Below are 22,311 nucleotides of genomic sequence, written 5' to 3' on the forward strand. Positions count from 1 at the left end.
CCTAGTTGATACACAGGTGTATTCATTACTGGCTGACACATGTTAGAAAATCCACAGGTGGAGCTAATTATTTCACTTGTGAGGAGACCCGGTAAGAGCTGTCCATTGCGGTACAAGGATTTTCGGGTCTACAACCCAGGAGTCCTTTTACACGTGTCAAGTGACAAATGCGCTGCGGGGGGTGCTGGAAGAGATCCAATTGGATCCCTCTCATGGGGAAATGTGAATAGAAGCCCAGAAATCAAACACAGACATTGCAGTGGCTATTCCCCCTGGTAAATATTGGCCCTAGGGCAGAGGATCCCAAATGCGGCCCTAAAGGCACCCCAACAGTTCAGGATTTAGAGATATCCATGGTTGAGAAAAGGTGGTTAAATCAAATTGACTGAGGTACTAATTAAGTCACCTGTGCTCAACCATGGCTATCTCTTTAACCTGTACTGTTTGGGAGCCTTGAGGACCGCGTTTGGGAACCTCTGCCCTAGGGGCATGCTTGTAGGCAATCTTTGGATGCAAGCACCAGCATGTGAATAGCAGACACAAACAAGGACCAGGATTGATGATACATCAATACAATCAGCTTGTGAGAGCTCTAGAATAGATGCCATAGCATAATATAACTTCTGGCTTTGTTAGGAATCATTCACTGCACAATTGGTACAGACACAGCTACTTAATATCTGGCATCTGCTATCTGTTTATCCTAGCTCAACCCAGAGCAGTGGCTCATTTTCTGCTGTCATCACATCAGGTATTGCACATTTCTTTAGAATGTAAGCTCTCACGAGCAGGGACCTCTTCCCTCATGTGCTTCTCCTTTCTTCTACTCCTTACTCCCCATAAGTGCACATAACACGTCTCTGCCAACTCCCTGCTGCTTATTGTGAGTGTTTTAATCACTATTGCAGCAATGTATATAATGTCCTTCACTGTACTGTAATTTACTTGTTTTTTTTTGTTCACTTAGTAGTTTTATGTACTATGTAAGGTGCTGCGGAACACTTGTAGCGCCATATAAATAAAGGATAATAATAATAATAATAATTTCTATCTTGGGTGACAATCCCAATGCTTCAGCGGAGTAATAGTTAAACACAGTCAATGACTAATCTATAGCCTGTCAGCTGGATCCATATTTATCACATAATACCAGTGGACAAATAGCAGACAGAGGGTAACATTGACACATTCTGGATTATTCGATAAAGTGTTATAAACATAATTTAAAATGATTTTGTTAATGTGAAAGGGGTTCATATACAAATTGCATGACTTGCAGAAGGTGGAGCATCTATCTGCAGTTGGGTTAATTCAGAATTGGAAGTTAATTGGGCAAATGTTGCTCCAAAGAAGCTAGCACGGAACATATGTGTATATTTGCCCTTAGCTAGAGTTGTACACATCTTGAGATGTGGCATGTGCCCGTCTCCTTTGCTACTACTCTATACTAGCTCCAAAAGATATGTCTACAAACAGGTGCATTAATGCTTACATTCAATTCTGCATGGCTCTCAGCTACACACTCTCATTGAACCTTTGTCTATGCCAGAAACAGGAGAGTAATTATAATGGTAACAGGGTGTACGGTGCAAGTCAAGAAGGCCCACACCACTTATAAAATGCATGCGCCGTCACCAGGGGGACAATATACCTGTGGGTATAGGTATACCTTCAAAAATATACGTATGGCAGACCCGCCCCTAACCAATTTAAAGCCTTAGGCAAGATTTTGGCTGGTGCCCCCTAGCACCGTCATTTCACCTCTGACCCAGCACACAGCACCCAGCAGCACAGATCACAGCAGTAGCCAGCCAACAACACCCATCATCTCTCACCCATAGCAATCCTCATCCACAGAGCTGTAACTAGACATTTTGGTGTCCTGTGCCAGCAAGAGCATTGACACACCACCCCCCATATTTTAAATAGAGACAGCGCACACTCCTAAAAAGAGGAGTGGTCTTGCTGGGAAGGGCCGTGGCCACACAATAGTACCCCCAAGTTAAATTACACCACACAGTTGTGCAATTTTCTTAACATTACATCACAGGATAGTGTCCCTTATTCCTGTTACATCACAAAGTAGTGTCCCTTATTCACGTTACGCCACACAGTAGTACCCCTTTACCTTATACACGTTACACCTCATTAGTAGTGCCCCTTATTCACGTTACATCATGTAGTAGTCTCCGTTATTCACATTACAGCACACCGTATTGCTCCTTATTCACATTACACCACACAGTAGTGCCCTATATACAGGATGTAGTCAGGAAAGCAACGGTCTAAATGCCGACCGCCGGCTTCCCGACTTTCAAATCCCAGCAAGGTACTAAAGACAGGCGTTGTAAACTCGACGCCTGTAATTAGACTGACGCCTGGCATACCGAATGAAGGTAAGACGGGCGCGGACTGCCGCGGGGGGAGGGTTAGGTTTTAAGGCTCCCGGAGGGAATTAGGGCTAGGCACCCCCCCGGGAGAGTTAGGTTTAGGCTAGGGGAAGGGGGGGTTAGGGTTAGGCACTCCCGGGGGGAGGTTAGGGTTAGGCACCACCCAGGAGACTTAGGTATTGGATGCGGGGAAGGGGGGTTAGGTTTAGGCACTTGGGGGGGAGGTTAGGGTTATGCACCCCTAAGGGAGGGTTAGGGTAGAGAGTAGAGTTAGCAGTACTTACCTTATTTAGCGTTCGGGATCTTCCCCTCTGCCAGGCCCCCACTGTCGGGATTTGAACCGCCGACCCTGCGGCCGGCGGTAATACCTACTACACCTCTTTATACACGTTACACCACAGTAGTGCACCTTATACACATAATGCCACACATAAGTAATGCCACACAGTAATGCCCCTTACACATTATGCCACACATTAGTAATGCCCTTATAAACCTCTCACAATTTCATTATCTATTAATGGCAGAACTATCTCTTCTAGCCCCCAAATGCGCTGTCTTGGAGTTATCCCTGACTCCTCTCTCACCTTCAAACCGCACATTCAGTACCTCTCACAGTCCTGCCGCTTCCATCTAAAAAATATTTACAGGATTAGACCCTTTTTCACCCTGGAAACAACTAAGACCCTCATCCACTCACTGGTCATCTTCAGAATGGACTATTGTAACCTACTCTTATCTGGCCTCTCTGACCCCCACCTCTCCTCACACCAATCTGTCCTCAATGCTGCTGCTTGGCTCATCTTCCTCTCTAAATGTTCTACATTTGCCTCCCCTTCCCCTTCAGACTGCAATTCAAGGTTCTTACACTCACTTACAAAGCCCTCACCCAATCTTCTCCCATTTACATCTCGGATTTTATCTCACTTCATAATCCTGCCCGTCCACTTCGCTCAACAAAAGCATGCCGCCTCTCTTATCATCTGAGTACTTCCTACCACTCCCGCCTCCAAGATATTGCCCGTGCTGCTCCCTACCTCAGGAACTCTCTCCCTTTCCCTATAAGACTCTCCACCTCTCTACAAATCTTCAAACGGGCTCTCAAAACCCGCTACTTCATCAAAACCTTCCAGCTCTCATCCTAACCCTCTGCTCCACCCCTGTTTGTCTACCCCTCCCCTTTAGAATGTAAGCTCTCACGAGCAGGGCCCTCTACCCTCATGTGCTTCTTTTTCCCTCACTCATACGATCGTCTACTCCTAACTCCCCACAAGGACACCTAACACTTCATTGCTGACACCCTGCTTCTTATTTGAGTGTTGTGATCACTATTGCCCTATGTCCTTTCCCTGCTTTGTTTTGTACTGTAAGTCGCTATTTTCATGTTTGCTCTTTGTAAGGCACTGCGGAACCCTCGTGGTGCCATATAAATAAAGGATAATAATATTACACATGCCACACACTAATGTCCCGTACACATTATGCCACACATTAGTAATGCTGCTCAAACATTATACCAATATACACATTATACCACACATAATTACACTCAAATGCCCCCTCTCACATCTATTGCACCCCCTGCACAGCACTCACCCGCTAAATAAAACTGTGACCTCATCACCTCAGTCTCAGTCTGCCCCTGGACTCTGCCGGTATGGGAGCTGCCATGCTTGCACTATGTTTCTCCCTGCATACAGGCTCAGCATGCTGGACTCCACAAAGGCCCATGGGAAGAGGAGCTGCTTCAGCTGTGCATGTGTTGCAGCTTTCCTCCAGCGGCCATCATTTTTCTTACTTCCCGCTGCCCCCACTGTCTCTACTCCCCGCTGCTGCCAGCTGTATGAGTTGTTGCCTGATCGGAACTGAGAGCTCTGATCACTATAGGGCGGCCAGAGCAGAGCCTTTGGCACTGTCAACCCATCCCAGTCCTGCTGCTGCCTTCTGTCAAGCTGAGCAGGTCCAAGGCTTGGAATGCCTGCCGCTAAGCATTCCAAATGCCCTAGGCTTTCACCTAATTTGCCTATGCTTAGGGCTGGATCTGGCATATGATGAGAAAGCCCCATTAAAGCTCAGGCAGCGGCGGAGCAGGGCCTCTCTATGCTGGCTCCACCCCTGAACGCGTGACATCACAGGAGAGTCAGGGCCTCCGTCAGGATGCTCTAGGCGGATCTACACACTGCAGGGAGGTGTTCAATGCACTCTGCTGGCCAGATCCATGGGCCATGGGACAGCGGCAGTGCCACCCCCAGGGCCCTGTGCTCTGGGTGATGGCACCGCTCACACAGCCCTCCCTACGGTCCTGAGCTCAGTTATGCCTTTTGTAAAATGACAGAAATTGACTGGTTGGTACTTTATCTCTCTCCAAGGTCTTGATACATCTTCCCTTTAGCTCTTTAAGAGTGTGATTACCTATTACTGCTGATATTACCACCGCTGCCTAGTCACAACACTGCTGTGTGGGTTACTGCTGTCACCACTGTTACTGCTATTCCTCAATAAACCTGCAAGCCTGGTTAAGGATCACTGGGTGACCTAAACTCCATTTCACAATTCCGCTGGTGCCGTTTGTTACACTCCTAGATTCTATACCAATAAGACATATCAACAGTATGCGAAAGAGAAATGCAGGGTCTTTAACCCATAAGTAATAACCAATGTAATCACTTTACTATTTTGCGTTTGCAGGGACGGAGCACGTGTCTATGCAAGACATTTTAATACATTCCCAGAAAAAAAAAAAAAAGGCTTTATTTGCGGTGATAAGAAATGCTATCTGGAGTAAAATACGGGGCATACTAAGAAATAACCCGTAATCCACAAATGTTTAATAAAGTAACAAATTTTTCAGATCACAATACTTTAACTTAAATAAAGTATTTTTGCGTTGTCCTGCCACTGAGATGGCAATATCGATAAGAGGATTACAGCAGTACAAGGAGAAGATATTGGCTGAGATAGTTGGCGAATATCTGTGCCAGCATTTTCTCTGGAGAAAGGCCATTTCTCCCTTTAGTGAATAGACCTATGTTATCGCTGGCAGGGGGCTTATTGAATGATGATCACAGAGAGACACCCAAACACTGACAGAAACACCCATTTTAGTAATAAATAGTGTATATAATTTAAAATACTCTAAATGGTAAAATACTTTCTGTAAAAGGCAATTTAGCATTACAATTTTTTTTTTTTCAAAACAAAAAATATATATTTAAAAAAAAAAACCTTTTCAATTAGCATCATTTCTATTGCATTTCACAATTGTTTTACACTTTTCTTTTTTGTGAAGTCTACTTTAAAATTATATTCAGTCAACCACTCTTTTATAAATTAGTTTTTCCCCTGTCATATGTCCAAGAACAACACCCATCTAGCAGGTAACCTCAGGCTAAAATCTCCACACACAATATTCTACATAACCATATATATACATGTGATTTCCCATTAATTTCCAGTCCTACTACGCACTGAATATTTTGAATCATCAGCTGCGTAGAAACCAGTAAATGAAACATATATAACTCCATCTAATATGTGTGCAGGCTTAAAAACATGACAGGTCACTAACTGGATGATCTCTGGTTATTTTCCTCTTATTGGCGAGTTCTGTAAATGTTTTCGTTTCTAGTCGCTTAATGTATTAGTTGGTTTTAGCAAGCCTGGCTCCTAATACATTCTGTTTACAACTACTTTGTTCCAGGAACAAATTCCTATATCCCTTAAAATCCCTTATAACCCCTTTGTTGTGTGCGTTTTCCGACCGGGACCCCTAATTGTTCATGCACTCCAAAAATGGCTTGGAGTAAAAAGCAAGGAACCATTTAGACATCAACATAATTAATATTCTAGAGAGAGCTAGAGCCAAGAACTGTGTATTTATAGGTGGTTGTAAAAAATTAGACATACATGAAACCGCAAAATGAACCCAGCAGTGCCTGCTGTGCAACAACCTTCTCTTATCTAAAGTGGACCATTGACCACTCATAGTGGAGGCAGCCATTTTGTGAGCTGAAGCAACATTCACAAGAATGCAGCCTATTCATTTATTACGGCTTGTGACATCACTTTCTGCCTCATGCCTTCTCAGTAACATCACTAGTTCATAGGCTGAACTTAATCAAAATGTCTGCTTGCATTGTGTGAGTGATGGTACATTTTAATGCATAAACTGAAATGAAGCTAAAAGATGAACAATTCAGTTTGTTTGTGTGCGGTCACCTTTGCATACTTATGGGCCCAGACTTTTCTGTAATTAGTACAGACATCAGTCACATGGGCCATTTGGGAAGGGTATACGACCAGTTTTTAAGATATTATTGGGGTTTTTGGAAGTCATTGATAGAAATGATCCCCAATGGGAATTAATAATGACAAACGCAATGCATCAGGGTAAACATTTTATACAGTTTTGTGATGTTATTGTACCTGCTTTCACACATTGCACCCATCTTCAACACTATGAAATGATGACCTGGTAGAACTGTGGATACATGCAGAGTTAAGATGAAGAATGGGCGGATAGGGGCTTCTCAGTAGTTTAACTAGCTTGACGTGTTCTGCCACAGAGCAACACACAAATTAAATATTGCGAATGTGCAAACATGACTTGAAAATGAATGAGCTAGATACGGTGGAAAGCTGAGCCCTCAGTGAGTCTACAGGTCACACATTAAATTTACGACAGTAAATGTGCTTGGAAGAACAGACCTGTAAACTCTCGCTCTGTGACTGACATCCCCAGAGCCCCTACACTCAATATAAAGAAAACTACAGGACCTCTGATATGCCCAATCAGGTCCGTCCTTTGTAATGCCAGATCTATAAGAAACAAAACTGCTACAATTGCTGACCTTATTGAATCTTCAGATCTTGCATGTATTACAGAGACTTGGCTAGACGAAAATGCAGCTCCTATTTTGGAAGCTGCAGTTCCAACAAATTACTATGTTATTCACAACCCAAGACTTAACCGCAGGGGTGGGGGAGTGGCAATCTGCTTTAAAAAAGAACTTAAACTTAAGGTCCACCAAATGGAAATTACTCATTTGAGTGCATTGCTGCTTGGAGTTCTAAAGACTTAGGATTCAGAGTACTTCTCATTTACCACCCCCCTGGAGATGGAAAGATATTTCTACAAGAATTTGTAGATATTGTTGCTGGACTAGTTCTGGAGCATCAACGATGTCTGATCCTTGGAGATTTCAATGCATGGGTTGATGATGAGCTCTCTCACCTTGGCCAAGATCTCCTGTGCACAATAAATGCTCTGGGCCTCACACAAGTCTTTCCTTCAGCTACTCATATAAGTGGTCACACTCTTGATCTTGTCTTCCAGATTGGAGTAGAAGTCTCTGACCTAAATATAAACCCAATCACATGGTCAGACTACCACTCAATTCGCTTCTCAGTTGCAACCCGTCAAATTAGAACTTTATCCATGGGGTTGAAAAGGTATCGTCCAAGGAGGGGCATGACCCCCTAGGCTCTTGCAGCAAACCTGGATCTTTCTGTGGTAATGGGGGCCTGTGAAGATCCTTGTTCTCTAGTCCATTACTATAATAGAGATGTGACAACTGCAATGGATATTATCGCCCCTGTGCATATACAACCCCGCATACCACACAGTCAAGACCCTTGGTTTGACAATAGTGTTAGTGAACTCAAGAAAAGGGGGCGTAGACTTGAAAGACGATGGAGGAAGACTAACCTGGTAAAGGATAAGTTAACACTAATCAAACATATTGGAGAATATCAATCAACAATCACCCATAAGAAAACACAGGCCCTGATTCAGAGCCGGACGCTCTGACAGAGCGCTCGCTCTGAATCAGGGCCGGCCTTCTTGTTTTTTAGAGCGGCCTCCTGGTCGCTAGCATAGCTGTGGGTGACCACCCACAGCTATAGCGAGCAGCCAGGAAGATGGTCGCGATGGTCAAGACCATCGGGTTTGCGATGAGACCCTTGTGGTAGGGTCTCGTTTCCGCAAGCCCCAGAGAGATTTCGGCTCTCACAGAGCCGAAATCTCTCCCACTGACATCACTCTTGATGTCAGTGGGGCCGCCCCCAAACGGAGGCGTTTACATGGGAACGCCTCCATTTGGTCAGCCACTCCCCCGGCCCGCCCACCAAAGGGGGCGTGCTGTCACTAAACATCGACAGCTCGCCCCCTTTGGTACGAGACCCGGAGCAACGGATTGCCCGTCGCTATCCGGGTCTCACACATGCCCACGACAGAGCCGGCTCCATCGTGCGCATGCGCACTGGGCCACCATCGACCCGCTTGTGAGCGCATAGCGCTCGCGAGCGGGTCTGAATCAGGCCCAGAGACCCTTTCAAATGAGATCAAGGCAGCAAACAATAGGCCAGCTCAGCTTTTCCGTACAGTGGAGATGCTTTGCAAACCAGCATGCCTGCAGCTTGATGAAACCCTCTCCCAGTCAAGATGCAATGAGTGCAAAATTCTTTGCAGATAAAGTATCCTCCATCCGGGCTGGAATCCCCACAGTGCCATCAAAGGATTGCCAAACTACCAAGCCTGCCAAGGTAAGCCACCTGTCTCCCTGGAACAGCTTTGACATAATGGATATAAAAGACATTGCCAAAATTATCAGAATGTTGCGACCCACCACCTGTGATCTGGATCCTGCCTCAAGCAAGTTTCTCATGGGGTGCATGGACATGATTGGCCCTGTAATTGCAAAAATAGTTCAATGCTCTTTGCAAACAGACATTTTTCCAGAACCACTAAAGGAAGCAATTGTTAGACCACTTCTAAAAAAAAACTTATTTGGACCCCGAATGCATGACCAACTATAGACCAGTATCAAACCTTCCTTTTCAAGGAAAGGTCATTGAGAAAAGTGGTGGCAACGGAACTGGAAAACTGCCTGTCTACCCATGTTATTTATGATCCATTCCAGTCAGGTATCAGGAGAAGACACAGCACTGAAACAGCTCTAGTATGTGTGCTTAATGATCTTCTGATGGCAAGAGACAGAGGTGATTGTTCAATCTTAATCCTTCTGGATCTCTCAGCAGCATTTGATACTGTGGACCACGGGATTCTAATTGAGTGCCTGAAAAATTTCTTTGGACTGGATGGCACAGTCCTTAGCTGGTTCAAATCATTTCTGACTGGCAGGTCACAGAGAGTTTCTTCTGGAGTAAACTTTTCAGCACCAGTGCCACTTCCATGCAGTGTCCCACAGGGTTCTATACTATCTCCCAAGCTTTTTGCAGTATACATGCTACCATTGGGTGAAATAGTCAGACGTCATGGCCTGGTGTACCACTGCTATGCAGACGATACACAACTGTACCTGTCCTTTGCTCCAGGTACAAAAGACCCCATAACAACGCTAAATGGCTGCCTACCTGAGCTTCAGGAGTGGATGAGTGCCAGTTGGCTGCAACTGAACCCTGATAAAACAGAGGTCCTTATGATAGGTCACAAGTCAGGGCTACAGCATAGCCACCCAACAGGACTTACGCTTGGGGGATCATAATTACAAAACACTGAACATGTGCGGAATCTTGGTGTTGTCCTGGATAGTGGCTTGACACTTAAACATCAGGTATCAGCCACGATCAAATCCTCATTCTTTCTTCTGAGGAACATTGCCAGAATCAAGCACTTAATTCCCTCAGAAGATCTGCCTAAAGTCATACATGCATTTAGATCATCACGCCTAGACTACTGCAACGCCCTCTACTTTGGACTCCCAGAAAAAGAATTGCACCGCTTGCAGATGGTACAAAACGCAGCTGCCAGGCTATTAACCAACCAGCCCCGTTCCAGCCACATAACACCCACTCTCTACTCCCTTCACTGGCTGCCTATCAGATGGCGAATTGCTTTCAAGATTGGATTAATAACTTACAAACCCCTACATGACCATGGCCCAAGGTACTTAAAGCAGCTTCTGATTCCTTACCATCCCACTCGATTATTGCGACCCGTTGACGAAGGACTATTAACAGTACCTAGAATCTCCTGGAATTCGTCTGGGGGTTGAGCTTTCAGTTTTGGGGTTCCAACCTTATGACACTCACTTCCCCGCACAGTTCGAGAGGCCTCCACTCTAGAATCCTTCAAAAATAGACTTAAGACTTACCTCTTCACCCAAGCATTTCACTAATGTCCCTTGTTAAGCTTATTTTGTATTTTGTACTGTAAAGGCAAATGTAAAGCACTTTCAGTCCTTTAGGAGAAAAGCACTATATAAATAAAATTATTATTGTTATTATTATAAATGTCTGCTCATATATACTTTAGGCTTGATTTTGTATCACAGGTAATGCCATGGCAATTCCAGACACTCACTGCAATAATCCTACCCAGGTATTCCAGTAAGAAAGGCAATTACTTGCAGATTGCAGTCACAAGAGGGCTGGCAACAGTTGGCCTGAGAGGTGGGGTGGGGGTAAGGGGGACACAACTGTGTAGACCAGGCTCTTTTACCACAACAGAAAATGGGTATAAAAAAACATATGGGTATTGTGGTTTACCGATTTGATAAGTATGTGCCTGTGCATACACACCAATCGTCCAACCGATATGTCTGGCCAGAGGAAGCAGTGTTGACGTCATTTAACAGCTTCCTGCAGCCAGCGAACTGGTTGGTCGGTCGTGTGTACACACCAGCAGATGTAAACAATATATCTGCCAGATATATTGCATTGTCGTGTACACGGCCGACGTGACATATCTGTGAAGGACGGGGTTCACGAGCCGATGGTTGGGACGATATATCATTCATCGGTTGTACAAACGATATATCTTCCATGTACCCAGTATGTGATATTTTTTTTTTTTTTTTTTTAGAGTGGGCATGGCTTATTTTGTCAATGACATCATTATGCGAGAGAACTATAATTAAATACAATGGTTGTTGTAGTCAAAGCAGACAATTCTTTGAATCATTATGCAATGCAGAGAGCATTCTAGTGACCCATATAAAATACAGAAAGAATTCTACTGACACACATACAATACAGAGAGCAATAAAACCTGAACTGTTTTGAAAAGTTTCACAAATTTCCAGTAAATAGGTCAAACGCCTGAATCCCCCTTCCTCTTACTTTCCGAAGTGTCCACCAATCATCACTTGGCATGGAATGAATGTGTAGGATATGTATAATTTCTTTATGCACATGCACACAAATTGTTTGCATCTAATTCTGCATAAGCCCCAGGTATAACGGTCTTACATTCACAGGTCCCAAGAAGTGTTAAGCATCTTTGTCCCAGCTCCCAGTTTAAGCACGTGACAGTTTGACTCAGTGGTCAACCCCTTTGAAGTATGTTGGTATGATGAAGAGGAAAGTTGTGTTTTGTGCAACAGACACACTTTGAGTGGGAACACAAACCCTACCAGCTCCATTTCAGCTGCTCTGATGCTCCACAATTCTGCCAAGCAACCACACTTTACACTTTAGAATACAATTCACTATCAAAACACCACCCTTTTTTTTTTTTATTCCCCATTGCAAGTATAGAAATCCCAGATTTATTAAGGTTTAAAACCCACCACAAATCCACTCATATAAATGACCTGCCCATGACGGGTGTGTTTGTAGAAAGCACTGCACAGATACCTAGGATTTGTGCAGGCCTTATAACCGTGTTTCCCAACTCCAGTAATTAGGGACCCCTAAAAGGGGTTGTTTTCCAGATCTACCAGTTGGTGCACATGTGTGTTCATTACTGGCTGAAACATTAAAAGATCCAGATGTAGTGCTAATTATTTTACTTTTGATACAGAGGCGATTTGTAAAACCTGTACTGTTAGGGGTCCCTGAGGACTGGTGTTGGGAAACAATATAATATAAAAAAAAATCCGATATTTTTTATTTTCTTTCCATGTGATATTTAATAGATTTTTGAGAGCTAATTTTGCGCTCCATAAAAATACAAATTATTCCAGCATGACACCTATTACATGCTGAAAACCTGTAATTTACAGATAAGTTCTATTCCTCTAATACCACTTTCAGACAGTCCTCAGCTTTAACCCAGCTCAGACCCCTGGACAGGGGTTGAAGCTGAGGTTTCAGTACTTACCCTCTCTCACACCTCGCTTATGGACCCAGGTTATTCCCTGGTCATCACCCTTCACACCGGACCTGGGTATTCAGTCTAAGGGGGGTATCCAATTAGCCGCGATAACCAAGTTTTCATCAACTAAAACTTTTCAGGCTCATTGCATGAATTTTTCACTTATCACATGTATATGCGCTCCCATTTATCATGAAATCCAATTACTAATATTGGGTAACACTATAGAAGTCTTTTATTGACCATGATCAATGGGTTTTGAGTTCTTAAATAGGTCAAATGGCTGTTTTTTTTCTTGTTATAGTAAAATGCATTTTGGCCAAAAAGTAATGCTCTAGTTAAATTAGGGGTACATTAAAATGGGGGTGACTATATATTTGTCATTTAGAGCACTTTTAAACATTGCATTGCAGCAGGTGTATTTTTAACATTTTTTTTTTTTTTTTTTTAAACACCTGCCCCATCCATACAGCGCCCTAAAATACCTAACTACTTTGAATCCATTTTCCTGCACTTTTTTACTTTCACCCCAAAAAGCACGTGTCATTACTAGCCCAAATAAGCAAATTAAAAAAATATATTTTTGCCTAATTAGTCATTAATGGGGGTGTCCCAAGGATTCGGCCCCAAAGTTCCAACATTTTAGAGACCAAAAAAAAATGGAGATATGGTGCATACACACGGTCAGATTCTTCTTCAGATCTTAACGATAATGATTTAAAAAATCATTCATGTCTGAAGGAAAATCTGACATGGATGAACATTCCCAATGGTCAGATAACGACATCGGATGTGTTTGCAGTCAGATTTGGATTATTCCATTCATTTTAATGCAGTCAAAAATAGTTAGTTGGTCAAATCATTCATCTGACAAATCTGACCGTGTGTATGCACCTATACAATTTTTCACCTACTCAGAGATGGTGAAAATTAATTCACGATAATTGCTATGGAAGACTTTGGAACGCAGCTAATTGCATAGCATGAAAACCATTTTTGGAGCAAAAACGTTTCACCTTAAAACGGGTTATCGCAGCTAATTGGATACCCCCCTAACAGTTGACGCTTCGAGAGGATTGTCATCTCCAAACACTGCTGTGCCTGCCAAAGTCCTTTTATGCATGTTCTGGGTCATGCCTTTCAGACATAAGCAGGGGCACTAACACGGGTTGCAAGTCTTGGGAATAAACCTGGTAGATTGAAGGGTCATGGACTCTGGCCTGTCAACCCGTCAGACCCTTTCAGACATAAGCAGGACCCGGGTCGACTAGTCGTGCCCCGGCAAATTCCAGGACTTTTGCTTACGTTGGGTAGAATTGATATCCTGGTAGTTCTACAATGAACCCAGAGTCAATGTTCTGCTTGCTACCATTCAGTCATGACTAACTAGAACTCCTACGTAGCACCCAGAAGGGATTCTAGATAGGCTACTGGTGAATGAGTCTGGATGTGACAGCAACTAATCTCCTACAATAGATATGTAATTTTCACTCATGGGGCCCGATTCAGAGTTGTACACTGCCACTACTGTGTCTTTGTATGCAGTTGCTAAGCAAAAAATATGTAAACATCAAGGGCTGCAACATCATTTCAATAAAGTACATCCAGAAGTTGTAGATTAGGAAGAGTAAGGGGGTGCCAGACCTTTTCATACTTCTGCATCTCACAGATTAAACATACTTACGTAGTCTTTACTGGTAATGAAGTATACATAATACTTAAGTCTTATATCTCAAATGACTTAAGAAATGGTTTAGTTTCCTCTTTAATGTGGAAGATAATAGAGGAACAGGAGCCCTAGTGAACAGTTTTGCTGGTGAGGGACATCCAAATGAAAATATAGTTCAAGAGAACAAAACACTAACAAATATATATTTCCAACATTTCTGTTTATTGATAAAACATCTTCAGGGATACAGACCCTGTAGACCATTTTAAATAAACTGAAACGTTGGTATTCAAGGAAATAAACTGGACTTTAAAAAGAGTTTCCAAGTCTCAGAGTACCACCTCGGCTGTTGACTACATTTGTCCTCTAAAGAAAGGCACCTTAGCTTTTATGACTGTTTGCTGGAGTGCCAGATCTGGGTTCATATATATTTATACTTATATTGTAAGAACGTGGCATCTATTTGTTCCAAATTGGCACAAAAACTACTAAACAGATTTCCATGAAAACTGCATCATTTTGTAGTAGAAACTCCTAGAAATAACCTGCACTTTGTTTCATCTCAGTCAAGTTAAAAGCTGAGCAATGACCATACAAGAAAAAAAAAAAAAAAAAATTAAAAAAATCCTTCATTTACAACAATGAAACAACACTAACATATTCAGTGAACCTGAAACTCTGAAGAAATACCACACATTCAAAAGTAAACTTTATTTTTCTTTAAAAAAAAAAAAATGTAATTTTCAAGTCATAGTTGAGGATAAAATGACTTACACGTGTATAACAATGGTTTCATTTAGCATGAATGAATACATGGTGGCAAGACCAAACTTGACCTCTTAATATAAATTAAGGAAAGAAAAAAAAATGTGGGGGGGTGTGGAGAAACAGTTCACATAGGAATGTAGCATATTTTATTTTGGATATTGAACATCAAATATCAGTGCCAACTACAAGGAATATGGTGTTCGAATAGAAGACTGTCATAAAAAGATCATCCTCCCAACTGTAGGAGATAGACTAGAAAAGGATTTCAACAATTCTTTGGGAAAGATTGATAGAACCTCAACTGCGGAGGAAAAAAAAAACAACAACAAACCAACTAACCACTCTTGTTCGGTCACTGAACTATTAAGAAATGGTCAACGCCCTACGTGTCAATGGCTTGTGCAGTCACATTATCCACAAGTTCAGGGCTGTCCTTCCCAGGCTGCAGTGGGCTGGAATTGGTCTTTGTAATAGGTTTCCATGTTCATTTTGTGAGCATATTGGGCACAAACTTAGCATTGTCTAAAAATCACTCCTTATGGCTGATTTGCTTTCAAAAGTTATAGCTTTCCATTCTCAGCGGGTAGTAGTTTTAATGTACATGTGCAATTTCGTAAAAAGGTTCTCATAGTGCTGTCCCTTTCCCAGAATACCTTTAGCGCTACAAAGAGAGATTCTGCAAAATTAATTGATAACCCTCACTTTATACACTAGCAGGGGGGAGACGACCTTAGGGTATTTATCAGTGGGAATGTGGCAGGTCTAGAAAGGATAGCTGGCTGCCCTCTTCCTACCTTGGTTACAGAAATCAAGAGCTGCATCTATGGTGCATACACATTCCAGAATTAAAATAATACAGGCTATTCCGGATAGACTGAATATCAAGTCACACACAAAATCTCAAAAGTATGCCCAAATATCAAAGTGATTAGAGACTCCATCTTATGGAGGGAAAACATTTGCTTTATAGTTAGTCAACAACCTCACGGATGACTGGTTTTCCTTTTAATAATTTGGCACTCATCATGAACTGGTCACTTTCCACGTGACTGACAAAGAGTATCCATTCCTTATAGCACCCGCTGAATCAGAGGGGAAAACAAACAGCCTCACAGATATTAAACATTTATACTGAAAGATGCCAGCAAAGATACAATTGCATAGTTGGGCAGACAGAGACAAGGGACAAATGCAAGTGTTTAAAAGGTAGCCCCATCCTCAACAAGTCATGTGCTTTGCATTAAAAAATAATAAAAGAAAAAAAAATTAAAGAAGATTGCTAAGAAAAATGAATCTATTTTGAGTTAGGATTTATATAGGTCCTTACAATCTGTATATTTCCCAGTCACAATCCTACATAAAAGGTCAGGTGCCAGTCACTGAACCAGTGGTCTCACATAGGATAGATCTTCTGGCTGGAGAGAGAATTAAACCCCCTGCCCACTTAAATCCACCACATGCCATTCAAAGTCAGGCTAAGGCACAGAGAGAGAAAGGCTATAAAACGTTTTAGAGCAACATAAGCCCACTAGAAATACACCCACCCTCTTAGGACCTATACTCAACCAATCACTAAACTCTGCTTTGAGATATTGATTCCACCATTTCCCTTGTGCAATACTACGAAACAAACTGCTTTGTCACGATATACATCTTGTACAGATGATAGACTAGAAGATTGGACTTTTCTACAAACTGTCCTTTTTTCAGTTTTACAGTTGCAGTTGATCTCTGTAAAGAACCTTGAAGGCACACAAAATATACTTCATTACAGACTTTATACTGTGCTTTCATTATGACATTTTGTCATGCAACAGAATAATGGACCCTGGAGTACCACAAACATCAACATAGAGCAGACTGTCTGCTGCAATGGTCAGAGCTTTTATTTTTAAATCAAAAGATGACCTGTTTCAAAGAGACAAGTTGGGTAAAAGGAACATCCAGTAAATATAACTTCTATTAAGAAAAAATATATTTTGCCTTGCAGAGATCAGAAATGCAGAATCCAGCTACTTAATAAATGCAGTTTGTGTTCTGCAAACACTTTTTATTTTTTGTTGTATTCAGAAGCACACTCTAGTGAAATCACAGAGCTTTGCATGTCCTTAGTCTTTCCTACACATAAAATACTGCATTTCCCTCTATGTTGCAGCAATGAAAAGATATCAGCAGTTATACAATGTACTTTTTTTTTTTTTTAATAAACCTATCAGAACTGAATATACACAATAAAAAAAAAATTACAGTGCTGTGACTACAGGGGTTCCTGCTTTTACCACTCCCGTGCTGGGCAGGCACAAAGAGTTAAAGTCCAAACTCCACCATTTGCATATTGAAAGTGTCAGCAATTATCTTGAAACAAACAATAATAGTAATAAAAAAAAAAACAAAAAAAAAAACATACAATAATTTAGAAAGAAATAAAAAAAAAAAAAAAAAAAAAAAAAGGAGAAAGAAGAGAAGATTGAAACAAGGTGGATATTTACTCCTGCCCTTCATGTAGCAATTCACAGCTCAGGTGAACAAAAGGAATAATTAAAAAAAGAAAAAAAATTGCAATAAATATTCAAAATTTGTTATTTCTATAAGGCATGACCGAGTATTTTAGTTTTTATATACGTTATCCACAAAAAAAATATATATATATATAAATTTTTTTGCTTTTAAAGAGTACCTCCTGGAGAGGCATATTCCTTTTATTTGCAGAGAAATAAAAGGCGAGAACATTATCTATAGTCCGGTTGTATTCCCCCTCGAACTAGTACTCCAAATTCTCTTCTCAGGATGCCAAAAAAAAAAAAAAAAATGAACACAAAAACAGCTCCAACATTACTGGTAATACAACTGAAAATGTAAGGACGCAGCTTGGGAGAGTCTTTTGCGTTTCTCATGTTAATATATAGTTTTGTACTGGAGCTGTATCTTTTCAAGGTCAATAAAAAAAAAAAAAAAAAAATTATATAAAGAAAGCTAGTGTTCCCTTCTCACTGCATCCTGTCAGGTTGGAGCTGTGTAGGCTGGTACTGAATGTACGCAGTAGGAGGGGCTCCTGTAGCTGTAGCAGACATTGGCTGTTGGACAGCACTGGCGTATCCATAACCCACATAGCCAGCAGTGGGGGAAGCTGCATAAGGATACTGTTCATAGGCAGCAGTGGTGTAGTGGGTATAGGCTTGCGTAGCAGTGTTGTAGTCAATGTACGGAGATGGCAGAGACTGGATCGGCGTAGGAATTACCACACTTGGCTGGATGAAGGCAGATGGATAAATGTACTGTGGTGTCAGTCTGTGAAGAAATACACAAAAAAAAAAAAAAATTAATACCGGCTTTCAATTCAAGAAGATAATGGGGAGGGGGCTTGGTTTATTGTCACATTATTAACCATTGTTAAAGAGGTAATAAACCCCTTCTAATTAACTCAGACATAGTAACAATTACAATCTTTCCTTTTTAATATGTTCTTTTGTATTACATTGTATCTTTTACAAATAGAAATATACAAAAGCAAAAATTAATAAAAAAAAAAAAACACAAATAAACCCTTTTTACGATCAGTGATTGGGTGCAAATATACTGCTGGCTTTAGCCAAGTAAATGTATCCTTCCAGAGAGTCCAATGAAATAGCAGCCCCTGTGGAAAAACCATCTTCTACTAAACTATGCAATTTTTTTTTTTTTTAGGTGTAGATGGACAATGGTTTTAATCATCAAGAGCAGAGATGCATGTACACATAGTAAATGCATGCATACAAATACACCATGCCTCAAAAGTGGTTTTGTTTTATTAGAATAGGAATTGAAATGTACACAACCGTTTAGGGCCATGGCACACTGGAATTTTTTGGTCAGGGAGTAACCAGTGTTCCATATGTAAAAAGGTGCTCACATTTACTGGTAATGAAGATCATGGCACTCAGCTCACTTGGCTAGGAGAGCACTGCATGCTTCAGAAAGAGCCAGGGCCGGATTAAGGGGGGGGGGGGGGGGCGACAGGGGCGGTCGTCCCTGGGCCCCCACACACAGAGGGCCCCCACACAGGGTCAATGTGACCCTGCCGAGAACAGGTGCCGGCGGCACCTGTTCCCGGGAGGAGGGCGCTCTGCAGCTGCATGCAGCAGCACAGTCAGTGCTGCTGCATCAGCTTGGGGCAGGGCGGTAGAGCGGACGGCACGTAAGTGCCGTCCGCATTACACAGCACAAACACACAGCCGCCGGCGCCGGCAGCTGTGTGTTTGTCTTAGCAGCCGATGAGAGTCAGACAGACCCACTGCCGGAGCGTCCATCTTCCGGCCCCCGCAGTGGCTGATGGGAGAGACGTCGACGAGAGCGGGCCGGCCCGGGAGGACGCTGGATGGAGGAGCAGATGCCGGAACGGGGAATTAAGTGGAGATTGTTTTTTTTTCATGTGTGTGTCTGTGGGGGGGGGGTTGGGGGGGGGGAGTGAGTGACTATTCCTAAGGGCATTGCTGGGGGGGGGGGGGGGGGTGAGTGACTATTCCTAAGGGCACTGCTGAGGGACATAGCATAGAGGGGCAATCACTACTAGGGGTACTCCTAGGGGGACTACTACTGGGGGCTCGGCTGGGCTGGGCTCAGCGCTATGTGGCTTGAAGGGGGCCCCCGCAACCTAGTTGCCCTGGGGCCCCCACAAGCCTTAATCCGGCCCTGGAAAGAGCGCTCATACCAGGAGGGCACAAAAATAATTTTGCCATTTGGGGAGTGCTTTATACACTGGGAATGCCTGTGACACATCCCATATTTGTCTAGATGATACACATCAGTTGAGGTTAGTAGATCTGCATTTAGTGACAAGATAAATTAACCTAATAACAGCAGGCCTGACATCTGTTTTCTTGCACCAGCGTTAACAGTATAACACTGTTTTGTGCGGTTGGGGTACCCTGCACCTTTTAACCCTCATGTCACATCATTGCTTGCATACTTTATCCTCCTCACATCAAGACCCTGTCCACTTGAATTGAAAGGTCACTGCCTTCTGGAAGATCTCCTGAAATACTATGTACTTCTGTGAACAGATTAGCCAAAGAGCTGGGGACATCACAGATGACGTAAAATTCCAAGGAGAGGAAAAAAAATGTGAGCATTAATTGCAACTTCAATAAAAATATTTCTGTCATCTGTTCCTAAAGTGGTGAAACGTAGACCATTGAATTATATAATCATACCTTTCCCAGTTATAAAGGGACAATTAACCTATTGAGTGCTCTAAATAAAAAGTACTATGGGCCTTATTCAGGGCCGCTCGTTCGCTCCGAGCGATGTTCGCACATCTGCGCATGGGTCGTAATGCGCATGCGCCAACCAGTCATTGCGGTCGGAAATCATGCGCTCGCAAAACAGCAAGGGCCTGCTAATTTGAGTGACAGGATGAGGCGTTTGTGGGTGGCAACAGGGGAAGGTGCTTGAAAACGGGGAGTGGAGATCTGAACGCAGGCGTGCCAAACGGTCAAAACGGGCGTTTAATGGGTGATCATAATTAACAAAGCAGCGTCCTCGACCACGTCACTTGGTTGTCTTTTAGCCTGAACTGCTCGTAGTGATTGCGGGAAGTGAAACCTACCACAAGCACTGCGAGCAGTTCAGATGCCTTTCGATGTACTCAATTAATCTAATAAATAGCGGAGATGACGTATGATGCGAACGGCCTGGGGGCGTCTTTACAAAATAGCGAGCGCATGTTTTGTTCGCTCAGACATAGAGGCGTCAACAGACCGCAAAGAGCGAGCGCTCAATTTAAATAGCCGGCCCCTTTTTCTGAACGACCGTTCGCAAATAGCGTCCGGCTCTGAATCAGGCCCTAAGTCGACTGATATACACAGTAATGTACGTTAAGATCAACAACACTATGATGGATACATGCATATTCTCAACCAGTCTTGTGCATTTAAGCAGTAATCCATATTATGAAACTGATTATGCCCTGCATAATCTAATATGAAAAAGGGATACAACCAATAACCAGAAACAATTGTTTCAATGTATCACAACAAATAGAAACAATGTATCCTATTGAGAATTGCAGTGTAATGTGTTAATAGGAGAACGCCATAGTTATAAACGATCAGTTTTGCACACCTTATTAGTGTTATAAACTGCATTGATCCAGAGGGTGATTACTTATCATTTGGGATGTGTTTACAACACTTGCTTTGTTGAATTACCTCGGGGCATTCGTAGGGTGACAGTCATAAGCACCCTAATTATAAAGCTTATATACCAAGGACACTCCAACTGTGATATATCACTAAATGGATATTGAGCATAACAACTAGGTCACTACTGTGTCCATCTACTAAGACATACTGAATAAGAGTTATGCTTGCCCTTTTTCCTTGTTCTAACTATCATATACAAGGGACATATTGACTACATATATATGTAATATAACCAAATTGTGAACCCAGGATAATGGGACCAATTAATGTCTTCATCTAAGTCATGGTTATTACCAACGCGCTGCCCATTAGAATCTTACACGTGGACCAGACACACACTTGGCAACCTGTACACGAACCCACGATTTCCCTTGGAACTCCTCCCTGGCAGCTCTGCACACGATTTGGTGTTTAAAGTGTCTAATTTACAAACGATCTAACATGCATCCAGACTTTTTCCAGTGCATTGTGTCCCAGATTGGCAGATCTGCTCTACAGCACAGGAGATCTGAAGATGCGATGTGCGACTAGCGGGGACACGCATCGCATTGTGATCGTGAGTGGGGACAGGGGTGGAACTAGTGGCGGTGCAGCCACCGGGGCCCGCTGTGGTGCAGGGGCCCATAGCCGTCCCTGCACCGCCGCTAGTCCCCTGGGCCCCGCAAATGTAAGGCAGACTGCAGTGAGAACAGTCTGCCCTACACAGTTTACAAACACACAGCTGCCAGCGGCGGCTGTGTGTTTGTAATAGCAGCCGATGAGAGTCAGACAGACTCTCATTGGCTGCGGCGTCGTCCACGGAGGGAACCGGCTGGAGCTCACTCATGAGCTCAGTCTTCCAGCTCCCACTGCAGCGGGTGATGGGAGAGATGTCACGTCACAACATCTCTCTCATCCCATGGTGCAGAGCGAGAGCGGGCCGGGAGGAGCGGGGATCAGGTAAGTTGTGTGTGTGTTTTTTTTTTGTTTGTTTGTGTAAGGGGGCACTTGCACAGCATACGGGGAAGGGGTGCTACTATGGGGGCACTGGCACAGCATATGAGCTACTGGGAGCACTTTATAGGGAGGGGGGTGCTACTATGGCCACTGTATAGGGGGGCCACTACTGGAGGCACTGCATAGGGAGAATTACAACTGGGGGGGGGGGAACCACCCCTGGGGGCACTGCATAAGGGGGGACACTGCATAGGAGGGCCCAAAGCATATTCTTGCACCTAGGTCCACCACTCTCTAGGTCCGCCACTAAGT

The 22,311-nt window shown here is 43.0% G+C and overlaps 1 protein-coding gene across 1 annotated transcript in view; it reads right to left on the minus strand.

The window, feature by feature from the left end:
- Positions 1–14,819: 14,819 nt before the first annotated feature.
- The window catches only part of RBM38 (RNA binding motif protein 38), a 40,202-nt gene continuing 32,710 nt past the window's right edge, over positions 14,820–22,311 (minus strand). Inside the window, exon 4 of the mRNA XM_088467173.1 lies at positions 14,820–18,172. Within this exon, the coding sequence (XP_088323299.1) occupies positions 17,872–18,172 (301 nt within the window). The 3' untranslated portion in view covers positions 14,820–17,871. The remainder of the gene's footprint in view (positions 18,173–22,311) is intronic.

Source organism: Taudactylus pleione, unplaced genomic scaffold (assembly GCF_031769625.1).
Source record: "Taudactylus pleione unplaced genomic scaffold, aTauple2 ptg000069l, whole genome shotgun sequence".
NCBI lineage: Eukaryota > Metazoa > Chordata > Amphibia > Anura > Myobatrachidae > Taudactylus > Taudactylus pleione.